The 14,082-nt window shown below is 37.3% G+C and overlaps 1 protein-coding gene across 7 annotated transcripts in view; it reads left to right on the top strand.

Moving 5' to 3' along the window:
- insyn2ab (inhibitory synaptic factor 2Ab) overlaps window positions 1-10,863 on the top strand; it is a 45,287-nt gene extending 34,424 nt beyond the window's left edge. For 4 of the 7 annotated variants that reach the window (XR_004949165.1, XR_004949163.1, XR_004949164.1 and 1 more), the window contains 3 exons: window positions 4,868-5,029; window positions 8,968-9,364; window positions 9,440-10,863. Coding sequence is in view for 1 of the 7 variants with exons in the window: in XM_036215495.1 (XP_036071388.1) it covers window positions 4,868-5,029; window positions 8,968-9,151 (346 nt within the window). In the remaining 6 variants the exon portion in view is untranslated. Of the gene's footprint in view, window positions 1-4,867; window positions 5,030-8,967 lie in introns of all 7 variants that reach the window. The other 3 variants (XR_004949168.1, XR_004949167.1, XM_036215495.1) reach the window with 2 other exon arrangements.
- Window positions 10,864-14,082: the final 3,219 nt, after the last annotated feature.

Here is a 14,082-nt window from a genome sequence, read left to right as displayed (position 1 = left end):
TTTAAATAAAAAAACACCTTTCTTGAATAGTTTCTCAGGCATCACTTGTCTTGTTAACATGTTTCAGAGCTCCTGCAAATCCCAAAAAGCTGCTTTAACAGGCAATTTTGTAAAATTTCCCCCATTAATGACATTTTTGTGACAAATGGTTGGCGATTACCGTATTTTCCGGACTATAAGTCGCGTTTTTTTTCATAGATTGAATGTCCCTGCGACTTATACTCCAGTGCGACTTATATACGAATTTTTAATGATGAGATATGGACCGTAAGTCTAGAGTGCCCTCTTATGGTGATCTATGCAATTACTTTATTTACTTTAGTTATTCAGACGTGAAACAGAGGACTAAGAATTTAATGGATTTAGTGATATGGAGTGAGATTGCGTGCAATTAATTACAGTAAAGATACAAAGTTGATGAGTTCTTGAGGCTATAGTTAAATAAAACTGTTATGTTATATAAATGCTACACCTTTTCGTTTTTTTCATGATGCTAATATGTGAATATGTGTTGACACATATTCAGCCTGTTTTCTATTCACTTATGAATGTTATAACTTACCTTCCAGGATGATGTCATATAGTTTTTTTCAACTAGTTTGTAAAATAAATTACTTGAAAAAAATGCGACTTATACTCCAGTGCGACTTATGTATGGTTTTTTCTTCTTCATTATGCATTTTTTGGCCCCTGCGACTTATACTCCGGTGCGACTTATAGTCCGAAAAATACGGTATCTATTTTTTAAGTATTAATGCAATACAGGAACACTTAGGTTTTTCTCTCTGCTCACGCTTTTTTGTCAAATTATGTCAATGGGAGGTTTTGATCTTTTTTTCCAGCTAGGGAAAGTTATTATTCTTTCTATTTTTTCTAATTTTCTTCTATTCTTTCTTTTTTTCTTGTTTTCTTTTTTTTTAGTATTCCTTCATGTAAAACAATCACATTTTATTTTGCACATGGTTTAATGCATTTCTCTGCCATATTAAGAATTACTAATAATTTTAACTTTAAGTAATAGCAATTAGTAATTATATATAGTTTCATAATACATATATTTGCAAAAACAACCTCTATTCACACATCTTTAACAGACAGATTCATAAAACAAATGTAGAAGTTAAATCATGGGACATATTAGATAAATGTTCTGGTTTTAAATTTTATGTCTCCGTCAAGTCATTTAAATTTATTATTTTATCATTTGTGACTTTGTGGCTGCAAAGTAGGAATAATGTTTGAAAAACTCTACAAGATTAAGTCAAGTTTAAGGGTTTTAGGCATTTTTTAATGGGTTAACTTTAGTTTTTCTTGTTTTCAGTGTTGTTAAGTTCATTTTTATTATGTATATCAGTGAAATATTTAATTTTAATTAATTATATGAACATTTAAAATAAGTTATCCCTCTGTTGCCATTAAGGATGTAGCATATAAAAGAAGAAAAATTAAAAGGAGAATCCAATATGTAGACTGTGAATTAATTAGGAAACTATCATTGAGTTTGTTCAGTCTTTATTATTCAATAATTGTTTCTCTCAGTTAATCTCACTAATTATTTTAACAGTAAATGAAAGCGGAGCTGCATCCTGAGGCAGAGGACTAATCAATCCCACTCCTTCTTGCTTTGCCAAAGCAACTCGTACAATAATCTGCTAAGTGTGCCGTTAGCATTCGTCAGACAAAGACAGCTAAAACAACCTTTTAACCCAGATTATGTTTCAAAATCAAAACGTATATATTTATTTGCATAGTATTCCCCTTCTGCCACATAAACTTCCTCATAAAATGAGTGTGTGGCTGATCCCATTATCACCCCCTCTGGTATTAAAGTTAAGTTTATCCACAGAGTTAAACTGCTTATATGGTATAGCTGAGCAAACAGTTCAGAAGTGCGATGAAGAGGAGCTCTGAGAATAGAGAGGCTAATTAAAACCAGCCAAAACAGTCTAGTTGGGACCGATAACCCTTCAAAATGCAGACAGCACTTATGCGTTTTATTTGATTTTATTTTTTTAATGAGATAATCCGTCCCCCTGCTGTTGTTGAGTTTCAGAAAAGTCCTGCACGTGACAACAGTCTCAGGACTCTGTCGGCTCCTGCAGTCAATCTGTGGATGGCATCCAGGCGCTCTCTGTCCCCTGACAGTCTCCTCCCACCCTTTTTCCAGCAGCATCTCATCCATCACCTCTACAATCAGGGCAGGCTGTACATTTAGTGTAGGTAAAATAAGAATGGACAGACTGAACTTGCAGCTGATAAATTACGACTACAATTCGAATTTTTCACTTAAATGACACTGTCTGTCACAGCAGAGAGAATTGAGTCTTTTATTCTTACCGCCTTATATATCACACATAAACACCATCAACTTAATAAGAAAATACATCCATTTTCATTCAGTGACATACAAAAAAAGGGGAAAATATTTTGTTTCATTTTATTAAACTGTTTCACTGTAGCAAGTTTCTTCTTGACTGAGAACATTTTTATTTTTTCCCCTCCCCTGAAAGAAATAAATAATCCTGAGAGCAAATAGTACAATCCTGAGCAGAAATAAATAGATGCAGTAGAAGCATCCTCCTGGGTTGCTGGTTTACGGTACATTATTCAAGCTAAAAAATGTATCCGCAGATGCAGCTGAAGTAATTGTGTGAATGCACACTGTAGTGATCCTCCAGCTCCTTTCCAAACATTTCAGCAATCTTGGTATCAAAACATTTACCTCGTTCATTACTGCTTTTACTCATAAATGTAATAGTTTTTGAAATATTGAGCAAAATATGCCTTATCGCAAGTGAATGATAAATTCTTCAGAAACTTTGTGCACTTTAAAACCATCATTTACAGTAATTGTAAAATGATTTTGTATTTAGCTGTTATATTAACATTATGCTAGCTCATTTGAGTAATTTGGCAAATTAGGTTTTTTATGCTAATTTGGAAATGATCTTATATATTAGCAAGATGCTAATGTGTTTGGATAATTTATCTACTGAGGTTTTTTAGGCTACTTTTGAGCTAAGCTAATATTTTAGCAACATGCTAACATTTTTGGTTAATTTGTTAATGACTGAGGCTTGATAGGCTACTTTTGAGTCTAGCTAATATTTTAGGCTTATTTGTTATCTACTGAGGTTTGTTAGGGTACTTTGGAATTTAGTTAATAATTTAGCAACATGCTAACATTTTCGGCTAATTTGTTAACTACTGGGGTTTATTAGGCTACTTTTGAGTCTAATAAACTTAACAATTTGCTTACGTTTTTGGCTAAGTTGTTATCTACTGGGGTTTTTTACCCCTGGCGTTACAGCTCAGATGCAAGTGCCGCAGTCTTTAAATCCCACTTCAGATGATCACGTTCGGTCTCTGCGGCGCGGCAAATCTGTTTCGCTGGGTTCAAATTTTTGCCGGACATAGGGGCGAGATTATCGTGTGAGAGCCTGTGGCTGCAGCCATCCAGTAGCCAATATTAACCATCTGCTGAACCGCTAGACCGCTACTGCATCACATCTGAGCTGTAGCGCTAGCCGTGTGAGCCCGCAGTTAGGCTACTTTTGGGTTTAGCTAATATGTTAGCAATAGGCTAACGTTTTTAACTACTTGGGCATTTACTGAGCATTTTAGGCGATTTTGGAGATGCGCTAGTATTTTAGCGATATGCTGCTAAGGTTTTTGAACTAATTTTAATTTAGCTCGTATATAAGTTACACGCTATGTTTTTCTTGCGAAATTAGCATGTATTAAGATTCTTTAAGAAAGCTTATTACCAGTTTCTCAAAAATTTAGGCCAACCTCAGCAGTTTTTCATAGTTCTTTAAAGAAATGTTAGGTCTTTTAGCTAATTTTCCATTTTGCAATTAGCTTTTGCATTTTCATCAAATCCCTTCAGCAATCAGAGTAAATTGCTTCAGCAATTTCAGCAACCAGGTTCACTAGAAACCTAGCATTACTGTAGGAAATGCATATTTCTGATTGTAATAGTTTTTTAATAATAATGATACATTTTATTAACATGGCACCTTTCTTGACAGTCAAGGTTACCTCACAGTACATAAGATAAATAAAAGCAAAAAAACACAACAATAAAAAGTTAAAATGTCATGTACTGAAAAAGGTAAGTTTTAAGATGTTTTTGAGAACTGAGAAAATGAATCCATGTTTTGTAGATCAGAGGAAGCTCCATAGATGAGTGTTATACCCCCCATGGTAAAAAGACGCTTGATCATTCTATTCAAGCTACTAAAATTATCACATGATTTAAGGATTAGGGGTGTGTGTGTCCTTTTTGTTCTCTTTCCAACATGATCTGCATGTGTTCTTCAAACAAGATTAACAATAGTCCCAAATTACACAAGGCTACCGCTGACTGTACAACACCAAGAATCCCATGTCTAAACCACGTTCGGATCAAAGCTTTAGGAGTTTCTATTCTTGTTTCCCCAGTTGACAAAGAGCCAACGTTTGGATTAAATGACGCCATTTTCCAAGTTAACAGGAAAAAAAATCCTCGAAAGTTCGTGGAAGGGCATTTCAACATAATCAGATGCTGATGATCGTGTGAGCGTCATGCTGCGATAAGGGGAACTGAGGTTGTTTTGGTGCATGATTTCAAAGAGGGCTCATTCTGTTATTTCTCATTTGCGTGATTGAGTTCTTGTCCGTGTGTCTGTGAAGCAGAAAACTATGTAACTGACAGTGGCTGCTTTTAGCGGACACAGAGCAGGGGGGAAGGATTTCTTCAGTCGTGTACACCAAACATGGTAATTTTCTACTTGAGCTGTCTGTGGATGAAATGATAAATGAATCCGTGATGTCCTGTGTCTCCTGGCCACCAAGATCTAAATCTTTCATATTTTTTTTCTCCTAGCCTGAGCTGCGAGTGTCAGAACCATGAAAGGGGAAGTGACTTTGTGCTGAAAGGTGTCAGCAGCAGCAACCACAGAAAGGAGCAGCTGAATAAACAGACTAGGCCATCCTACAGACATCTTGGATCAGCAGCATCCCTCCCAGTAGAAGCCGTTATTGAATGGTGCTCAACACGCCACAAACAAAAGGCTCGCTGCTGATCACAGCAACAGTTACTCACACTGCACATCGCTAAAGGGATGATTAATCTGCTTTACCGAATGACCTAGAAAAGCTTCCCCGTCTCTGACCGCTTCAATCTGTGAACAAAGATGATCCTAGATAGAAGTTTTTCTTTTTTTTATCGTTGAAGCACCTGCTCCCAAGTGGCATCCGCGTCGAGGCGCGTCTGGCTTCCCACCAAGGCATTCCCCCAGCAAACGCAGCGATCTGCCAAATGATTAATTGCTCAATAATTGCTAGGGCCACTCTGCATTGCACTACATTGTTGTCGGTCTCCTTTCCCTTCTCCTCCGCTCTTTGTCAACACTATCTGGGCTTGAAGATGCAGAGTTCTTTTCAGCGCCAATAAAAACAAAAGATACAAACAGCGATAAGCGCAGGAGGAAACGGAACGATGAGTATTAAATAAGAGGTGCGCCATGCATACTGCAGAAAACAGCAGTTCTGCCAAGATAACACTTTCACTCGGCTCAGAAAATTGAGTTTCTCAGTGTTTGCAATTCCGTGTTAGCTTTCATTTGAAGTGGGAGGATGATAAAAGTACACACAAAAGAAAGAGCCGCAGAATATGTTTGATTTGAATCAACGTAAAAAAGCAAAAATTATATTTTAAGGAGCAATAAACTCCTATATCCGACCATCTGCTAGGTCTCTTATAGAGATCTGCTCTTAACTGACATTTATCGTAGGGGTGAGGACAGCTCCCGGTTTTATTTCATCACTTTGAGCTGAACATAACCTTTGGAGAACTAATTACACAGCCCATCAACGCGGTTGCCCCATCAAGGCAAGCTTTGTACCTTAATGTCCATTTGTCTGCCTGCAGACGAGAAAAGAACTACATGTTTGACCTTGCCTTGTCAGATGTCATCTCTCTCTGCAGCTTTAGTCCTGTCTCCTGACTTTAATCCTCCGACTGACAGGAATGAGCTCCGTAAGTCATGCTAGTCACTTCCGTGCGGGGTGTTAAGCAGGCTTCGCAGTGACAGAGACCCAAAGAAATTCCTCTGAGTCTGCGAAAGTCCCAATAATAGTTAGTGCTGTATCAGATGTCTCAATTATCTCTATTGTATTTCTTAAATTAATGCATGTCCGCAAGATAAATAAAAACAAATCAATAGCAACAAGTGAGAGGAAGTGGAGAATAGTGCGTTTGTCTTGCTTGAATAGAGGCGGTTAATCAGGATCTGCTCAGTCCTTCGATGGTTTCATTTATATGGGATTAAGTCACACATTCCTCTCAGGCCTGAGAGATTTAATCAGAGTTCAGCTATGGTGCAGGATCACGTGATCACCAGTCCGGGATTACACTTCCACTGATGTGAAGGTCTGATGTCATGAACAACCCACATTCTGGCTCCTTTTTTTCAAACTCTAATATAATCTCAGCATGGAAAAGCCCTTTTACTGCAGGGAATACCAAGAGGATGCAAACAAAATATATTACGCTGAGTGGTTCTAAAATTATGGATTTATGCAGCAGCTAATACGTGCTGCCAGGGTTTCTGTGTGTCTTTGCATTTAAGACTTTCACCTTCATTCCAGCCTCATAAATATTTTGATTACCAAAGCGTGATAAAATGACTGACCTTTTTTGTACATTTTTTTGCAATACAGTTTTTGTGGCATTTCGGCAATGTTTTTTTTGTATATTGATCTTCAACAGTTTTTTATAAAAACAACCAGATTAAATGCAGAATTTCTTCTTTTCAGTAAGAGTTGATTTATAAAGGTAATTGGGCCCCCATGTGGAGAAATTATGGTTTCTAGGACCTATATATATATATATATATATATACATTTATATAGTTGTGCTTTGCTTAGCCCTCATAGATGCAAATATAGTTTTTGCAATACCTACTTTTTTCATTTTTTTAGGCTAATTTGCCATTTCGCAAATATTTTAACTAGCTATCAGCTTCAGCGTTTTCAGCTATTAGCTTTAGCCATTTCAGCTGTCAACTTCCACTTTTTTAGCTCATAGCTTCAGGGTTTTTAGTTCTCAATTTCAGCATCTTCAGCTATTAGCACTAGCATCTTCAACAGCCACATTCAGCTTAAAGCATTTACACTAACATTATTAAAGGTAATGCTATATATTTAGTTCTTAAAATGTTTTGGTATTGTTTTTTTCTTTGAATATTACATAAATCCACGATTCTTAATTTAGCTATGTGAAAAGCTGTAAATCTTTACATTTAGGCTGTGATTTCTGCACGTTTTCTACAAACAGACCCCGGCCCCACATCAGAGAAGAAAACAGTTATGTGGCCCTCACAAGAAAAGTTTGGTGACCCCTTTCCTAAGTATATATATGTTAGGAGTGGGGTCATCTGGACCCCTCAAGACAGAACTTTTTATTTAAATGATTTTTGATTTTCACTGGTGTCCGTGGCAGACAGAAAATCCTGTCCACATTCATCCACATTTGTCATGGGATAGAGAACACGTCAATGCAAGGCTTGGGTCATATTGACCCCATAAGATAGCACAACCAGGTTAAGCCTTGACCAATCAGAGACAATTAGTGGATGGTCCCTTTTCATTCCCGGAAATGCGAACTGTTTGAATATTGATCATGGAGGAGAAATTAATGATTGTGGTTTGTGAAAGTGACTGAAACTATAAGACACCAAATATTTAATATGTCAAAATAAAGTTGTGAAAGAAGAAGCCTTTGCAAGATTTCCACTTTTTCACCATTTCATAGCAAACCTCTTTCAATTGTGGATGGTGGATATGCATTAGTAAACTGTAGATAAAGAAAAGAAGAAGAAGAAGAAGCCCCAACCTGATTGTCCAGTGTGAATACCATGGGCTAAATGCATGTTACATGCCTGGTGTGTCTGCAGTTTACCATGTTTGACCTGTTTGTCACAAAGGGTTTTAAACATTTCAAAAGGGCTGACCAGGAGAAAATGTTTTGGTAATCCACCTCATATGAGAAAGAAATATCATGGAATCTGGATAAAATCAAACTTTAATTTTGATTTAAAAGTAATATTTAAAATGTAACTTTTGACGTTACTGCAGCATGTTCTCTCATTTTAGTGCCAATTGCACCCATGGGTGGAAGTCATTCAGGGAAAAATGCAAACTTAGAGAAATGCTGCATCCATGTGCTGTTGGGACGATCGGAAAAAACGGCGTCTAGCTCAGAAAACGCATGAGCACCAGAAAACAAGTAAATCTTGCAACAGCACATAAATGCAGAGTTATTTTATGCACCTCAAAAGAATTACACAAAAATTAAGACATAAATAAGGATTATCAATTTAATTTATTCAAGTTTGGGTGGCTAAATTAAATAGTTTGACGGGCTGCATAGCTGTAGTTTACCTATGCCTGATCTAGTCCCATCATTCACTCCAAACTGAACTCAAACTAAGAAGTACCAAATGTTGCAGGTTACAGAATTAGATTAGATTCTGTATCAAAAATATTTTTATACATTATTTAAGAATCTCCTTGAAGAATACAATTGGTATTATTATTCATAGCAACTTGGAGGAGATTTTTTTTTGTTATATATCAGTCATTTTGATTTTATTAGAGCTCAAATTCGCACAGCTGTTTGACTGACAGAAACTATTGTCAGATGTTACAGAACAAAAATGAAACAGGCACTAATCCATAGAGTCACTGATTTGGCCTAACTGCCGTTTGTTAGATGTGTTTATTGGTGGATATGTGGTAGAAATATACTAAATAAATAAGTAAAACTGAAAGGTGTGACTGTTTTTATGGTTTTTCTTTGTTTGTTTTAAAATAAAAATGTAAGAAAAAGCTGTTTTATTTGAAGCCTGTGTATAGAACATGGACAATAATGATGTTACTACTCACAGTCTTCTAATAATCGGTTTTCCTTTTGTCTTCAAGTGTTGAACTGGACTTTAAGCTTCAGGAGGATAAGCTAAGACCACTGATGAAGAGACTTTGTCCTCTGGACAGCCAGCAGTGGCCCGCTCTGCCTTATTCCAACGAGGTGTTTACATCGACCCCTAAAAGAAAGTCCAAGTCAGAATCCAAGAAGCATGCCCGGTGGAAACTCTGGTTCCTATGAATAAACCAGCAAAGGCTTCGGAAGCTGCCATTTTATTGGCCACACAGCTACTGCAATTACTCTCAAATGGTTTAAGGAATAAACAGCTGGAGGATTCCAACCCAGGAACATGGATAACCATTTAAACTGTGGCTGAACTGGCAGTTAAGATAAAACATTTTCACAGTTTCACGGACATGTTGGCTGGACCGAACCAACACCTTTAAAAGCTAGGTGAGATTCTTAATAAAAATATATGTTTCTAGTATATTTTAAATGCTTAATATTTTTTTGCTTTTTTTACTTTAGAGGAAATCATTACTGTCCAACAAAAGGAAGCTCCTTCAGGGGAGTCAGACATGAGACTGAAGCTTTCATATCCCAACGAACATCAGCCTCACCTCCAGCAAAGCACAAACATCCGAGCTCTGAGGGGATCAAAAGACGGGACAATACGCCAGCCCTGCACTTATCCACCGCATCAGGCACCAGTTTTTGTTTGCATGGTGTTCATTTTTTCTGTCCGACTGAACGTCTTATTGCCTTAGCTAAAAACTGACTCAGTCTGTTTTCTTTTCTCATTGGAGCCAACCGACTTTGCCTCACTCATCCTGTAATTATCACCCTTAGGTTAAGATTCTATATTTTAGAATATCTTCTGACAAAGTACTGTGATATATAATGTGACTTAAATGCTGGGACCCTTATCTTGAAGCAGGTACTGTATTTAAAAAGTAAATCAAGTATCAGATTTTTGAAAATCAATATGTATGGTGTTTTGACTACTTCTTCTGTGGCAGAGTATTTTTATGAAACCCCCTTGTTTCAGCTTTGATTTGTGCTTTACAAAAGCAAAAGGGTATTTTGACATTTTTGCTGAGTTCATTCGGAGGTTGCCTTGCCTCTCTGCCACTCATTGGGTCACAGCAAACCGCTGATATGACATTGTGAAACAAATCCACTTTTAAGTTGCTTGTTTCATGTGCCGTCAACACCTCTCCTGAGGTCTTTTGCAATATTGATTTATCTTTTTAATATAAATGACATTTAGTAACTTTTTTGTTTTTTGCAAAATTCTTATTAACCCACACAAAAAACTGTATATTCAACTTGCAGCAAGATGTGAAGGGCTATATATGGAGCTAAGGTTGTGATCACTTTGATGGAAAACCTTGCAGCCACCAGCTTTGATCATGTATTAACCGAATAGTGAAACAAACATGATGTAGCAATGATAGAACTTGTTTCAAAGCAGGTGAATTTATAGTCAATTTTTGCTCTAAACTGAATGAAACTACATTTATGTACAAGAAGTGTCATGAAAACAAACACCTTCCATCTTAGATTCTACAGATGACATAATTCAGGTCACCGATATCCCTGCAAAGAGCTGTACCTTGAGAAAGTGCAATTTATTGATTATGTGCAATATTATGCATTTTTCTACTGTTTCTACATCTCAATTAAAACATTTTCAACTTAAAATGCTGCAGTTTGCTCCTGTGTGTGCTGAGCAGAGGACAGCAAAGACATGGAAAGTCCAGGAATGTTTTTTAAAAGGTCGATTGAGCAAACAGGAGGTCAATGATGCAATGGATTGGGGATTTTTTCTTTTTAAAGCAGAAGTGTCCATGTGGGTTTGCCGTCTTTCAAGTTCTAGTTAATTGTAGGTTTTTAACTCAAACCGACTGACTCAAGTTTTGTGGGGATCTTGTGCAAAAAAAAAAAAAAAAGTTTGGTTTTAGACTAAAAGAAAACAATTTATATTCAGTTCGAGATCTTTAATCTAAAGAGACTAAGAGTACTTTCACACTTGGCTTTATTTCCTTAGTCTGCCTTTTTTGGCATGCGCATAAACTCACCTAAACTGCGCTGCTGACTGAATGAGCAAACTCTAAACTGCATAAAAACGAGTGTCTCTGTTGACTTACAAATGAACTCCGGCGCAGGTCAGCAACGCCGTGAATGCAAATAGATTAGGTGGAGCTAAGTGCCAAAGAACAAGTTCCATAAGCACTATGTGTTTAAGGGTGTATTCAGACTGGAAACATTCATTTCACTTAAAGTGAACCAGAGTTTGTTTTCCCCTGATCTTCTGGAAGAAACTTTCAGTCAAACCCTGGTTTGGGACCGGAGCCGCTCTTGGACCCATCTTTTGATGTGGTCTCGGTTCGTTTCCAATCGCACTGAGCTTTGGTTCGCTCTGAGTTTCATCAGTCTGAATAGGTCGGAGTGGAACAACTGGATCAAAAAGGCCACTGTTGCATTATGGGATGTAAAAAGAGTAGCGGAGCAATGATGAGACATAGCAACTCATTGAATTTTGACCCCTAACAGAGAGATATGAAAAAATAGTGTCTTCAAATTAGGACTTTACTCCCACTTGATGATGTCATCAATAGTCGCCGGTCAAATGGTAAATACTTGAATAGCGCTTTTCTACCTTCCTCAAAGGCCCAAAGTGCTTTATAGTCCCAAACCCATCCACCTATTCACCTATTGGATTCGCTGCCAAACACTAGCACCATCCTTCCACCAGAGGCAATTCAGGGTTAGGTGTCTTGCCCCAGGACACTACGATACATGAGCAGGCAAGGCAGGAGTCGACTGCCCTACCACTGCCCAAAAGCAGCCCCAACTATATTAGCGTGTAGCTGCTAGCGCTCCGTTTCATGACTTCAAAAAAGTCATGCTAAAACAGTGCACCTACGTGAAGCTAAGCGCTTCTCCTCCACGGCAGTTTGGAAAATTCCAGTTTGGTTGGACTAACCCTAACACTAACCCTACCGGCGGAGGGATACAGAACTCAAAGTCCCTTTACTCTACCCATAAAAACTATTTTGGACACTCCTTTTTCTTCAAATGCCCCTTTAATTGGAGAGGTAGGGAAAGAATTCAGATTCAGCTTTAATGTCTAGGGATGGGTATCAATAATAATTATTTCCAGAATTGATTCGATTCTTATTTTCTATTCTTTCAATCTACTAAATTCAATTATGAGTTTACACATTTAGACACTTTTTTTAGTAATACATCAATAATCTACTATAAGGTTAAAATATATTTATATTAATCTAAACCAGTTCACATACTGTATAGTGTATTAGTGAAATTATTGATAAGATTGTTGACAGTACACAGTGTTACATCTCTAAAGAAGAAGCAAAAATGTTCAGATCATTAACATTGTTCTGCTTCTCCTGGAGGGCGTTTCAGTTTGACCACTAGGTGGAGCTCACACTATAGCAGCACACTTTTTTCAAGAAGAATAAACAAAAAATGAGTAAAAAACTGTAGTTTGGGACCACAAATGGTTACTTTAAAAAATGTTTCTTAAAAGAGTTTGGAAAAGTCATGCGAGTGAGTATATAAAGTTGGTCATGTAGTGTGTTAGCATTAGCTGTTCTATGGGAAATTCCATTAACGTTAGCATCAAGCTAGCAGATTTTAGCTTTATGTGCTTGATCGATCTCTATTTTTGTGGATCGAATATTAAGCTTTGATCGATTCAAATCGATTAATCAATCTCATCAACCCAGCCCTATTTATGTCATGAAGACTTCTGGTAAAAATACTACCCCCAACTAAGCAATTGGTGCATCCAAACGAGGAATGGCATGAAACATAAATGCTTGGTCCTCGTGTCATGACTTACATTAAAGATTGAGAGATGAGACGCTCCTTTGAACGTCTGAACATGCAAAATCTGGACGGAGAACATTAAACGTTTCAGAGAGGAGTAAAAGAAACCATCTATAATGAACCAGGGTGGCCATCATAAAGAAGAGCCTGCAGCTACAAACCCTCCCAGAGCAGTTCCAGTCAGTCCCTTTATGAATTAAATATGCCACAAAACTTAGTTTGAGATAAGAGCTGCATCTAATAGTAAGTAAAGGCAGCTCAAGGAGTAAAGCATAGTACTTGAAGTTGGTGAGGTGTGTAACCCTAGAACGGCCTGGCTGACGAGCTTTACGAGGTGGACTGTTTTTTTCCTATACGGAGGGAAATAATGAAGGGGTTTATACGCCGCCCGTGGTTTGCAGATATAATGCCATTTTTATTGCACCACAGATCCAGAATCAGCATTCCATCATAGCAACAGCGGTCGAAAATCCTTATGCACAAATGTCTGTCGTTTTAGCACCTTAACCTGTATTACAGATGACAGCAAAACAGAAAAATGTAAACATTTGACGTAAATAGCCCAATCAACTTTAATGGTAAATAATAATAAAAAGAAATAAAAAAACAGCAAATCAAAGTTTAAAAAAATGCTTCCTATGGAATTAAACCCCTCTTAAGAAAAAAAAAAAAGTTATTCCTCTACCAGCTGTCCCGTTTGTACAGACTTGGTGGATTGTTCATGTGGCAGTGTCTGCTCCGAGTCTCAAATAGGTACTGGCAGTGACATCTGAGGGCACTTTGTGCATATCTTAGAGACATCACCGGCTTTGAAAAAAAGAAAAAAAAAGGCAGCGTTTGACCTTTTATTATAACAAGGTGACAAATTTGCAGGAAGCAGTTCCTAGCAGGAAAAAAAAAAGAATAAAAAAGTGTTCCCTTGTCTTGTTTAAAGCTAGCTACTTGGGGAAATTCTTTGAAACATAAATACACTAATGCTTATATGATTTTTCATTAACAGTTATTCTCCTTTAACACTGAAACTAATAGAGTTGATTAAGGTTACGATTCCAGAGTTTGACCATGACAACAGCTAAGCTCTCCGTTCTCCTCTTTGCTCTCTTAAAAGATGATTAGTCTTCAGAAAGAAGACAAACAACCTTCAAATCCATGAAGGGAGGCGGTTCCAGTCCATCAAACTGATGACCGAAACCCACATCCATCGTCCGTCCTTATCGGCGCCATAGTCTCTTTCCTTCTTCTCCCTTGATTGCTTTTGCTTTCATTTTAGCAGTGACTTCTGTTTATCCCTTCCTCTTTTTTATACCACA

This window comes from Oryzias melastigma, linkage group LG15 (genome assembly GCF_002922805.2).
Source record: "Oryzias melastigma strain HK-1 linkage group LG15, ASM292280v2, whole genome shotgun sequence".
Classification (NCBI taxonomy): Eukaryota; Metazoa; Chordata; class Actinopteri; order Beloniformes; family Adrianichthyidae; genus Oryzias; species Oryzias melastigma.
The sequence above is the reverse complement of the archived record's forward strand: the minus strand, read 5'-3'. Positions and strand labels throughout refer to the sequence as shown.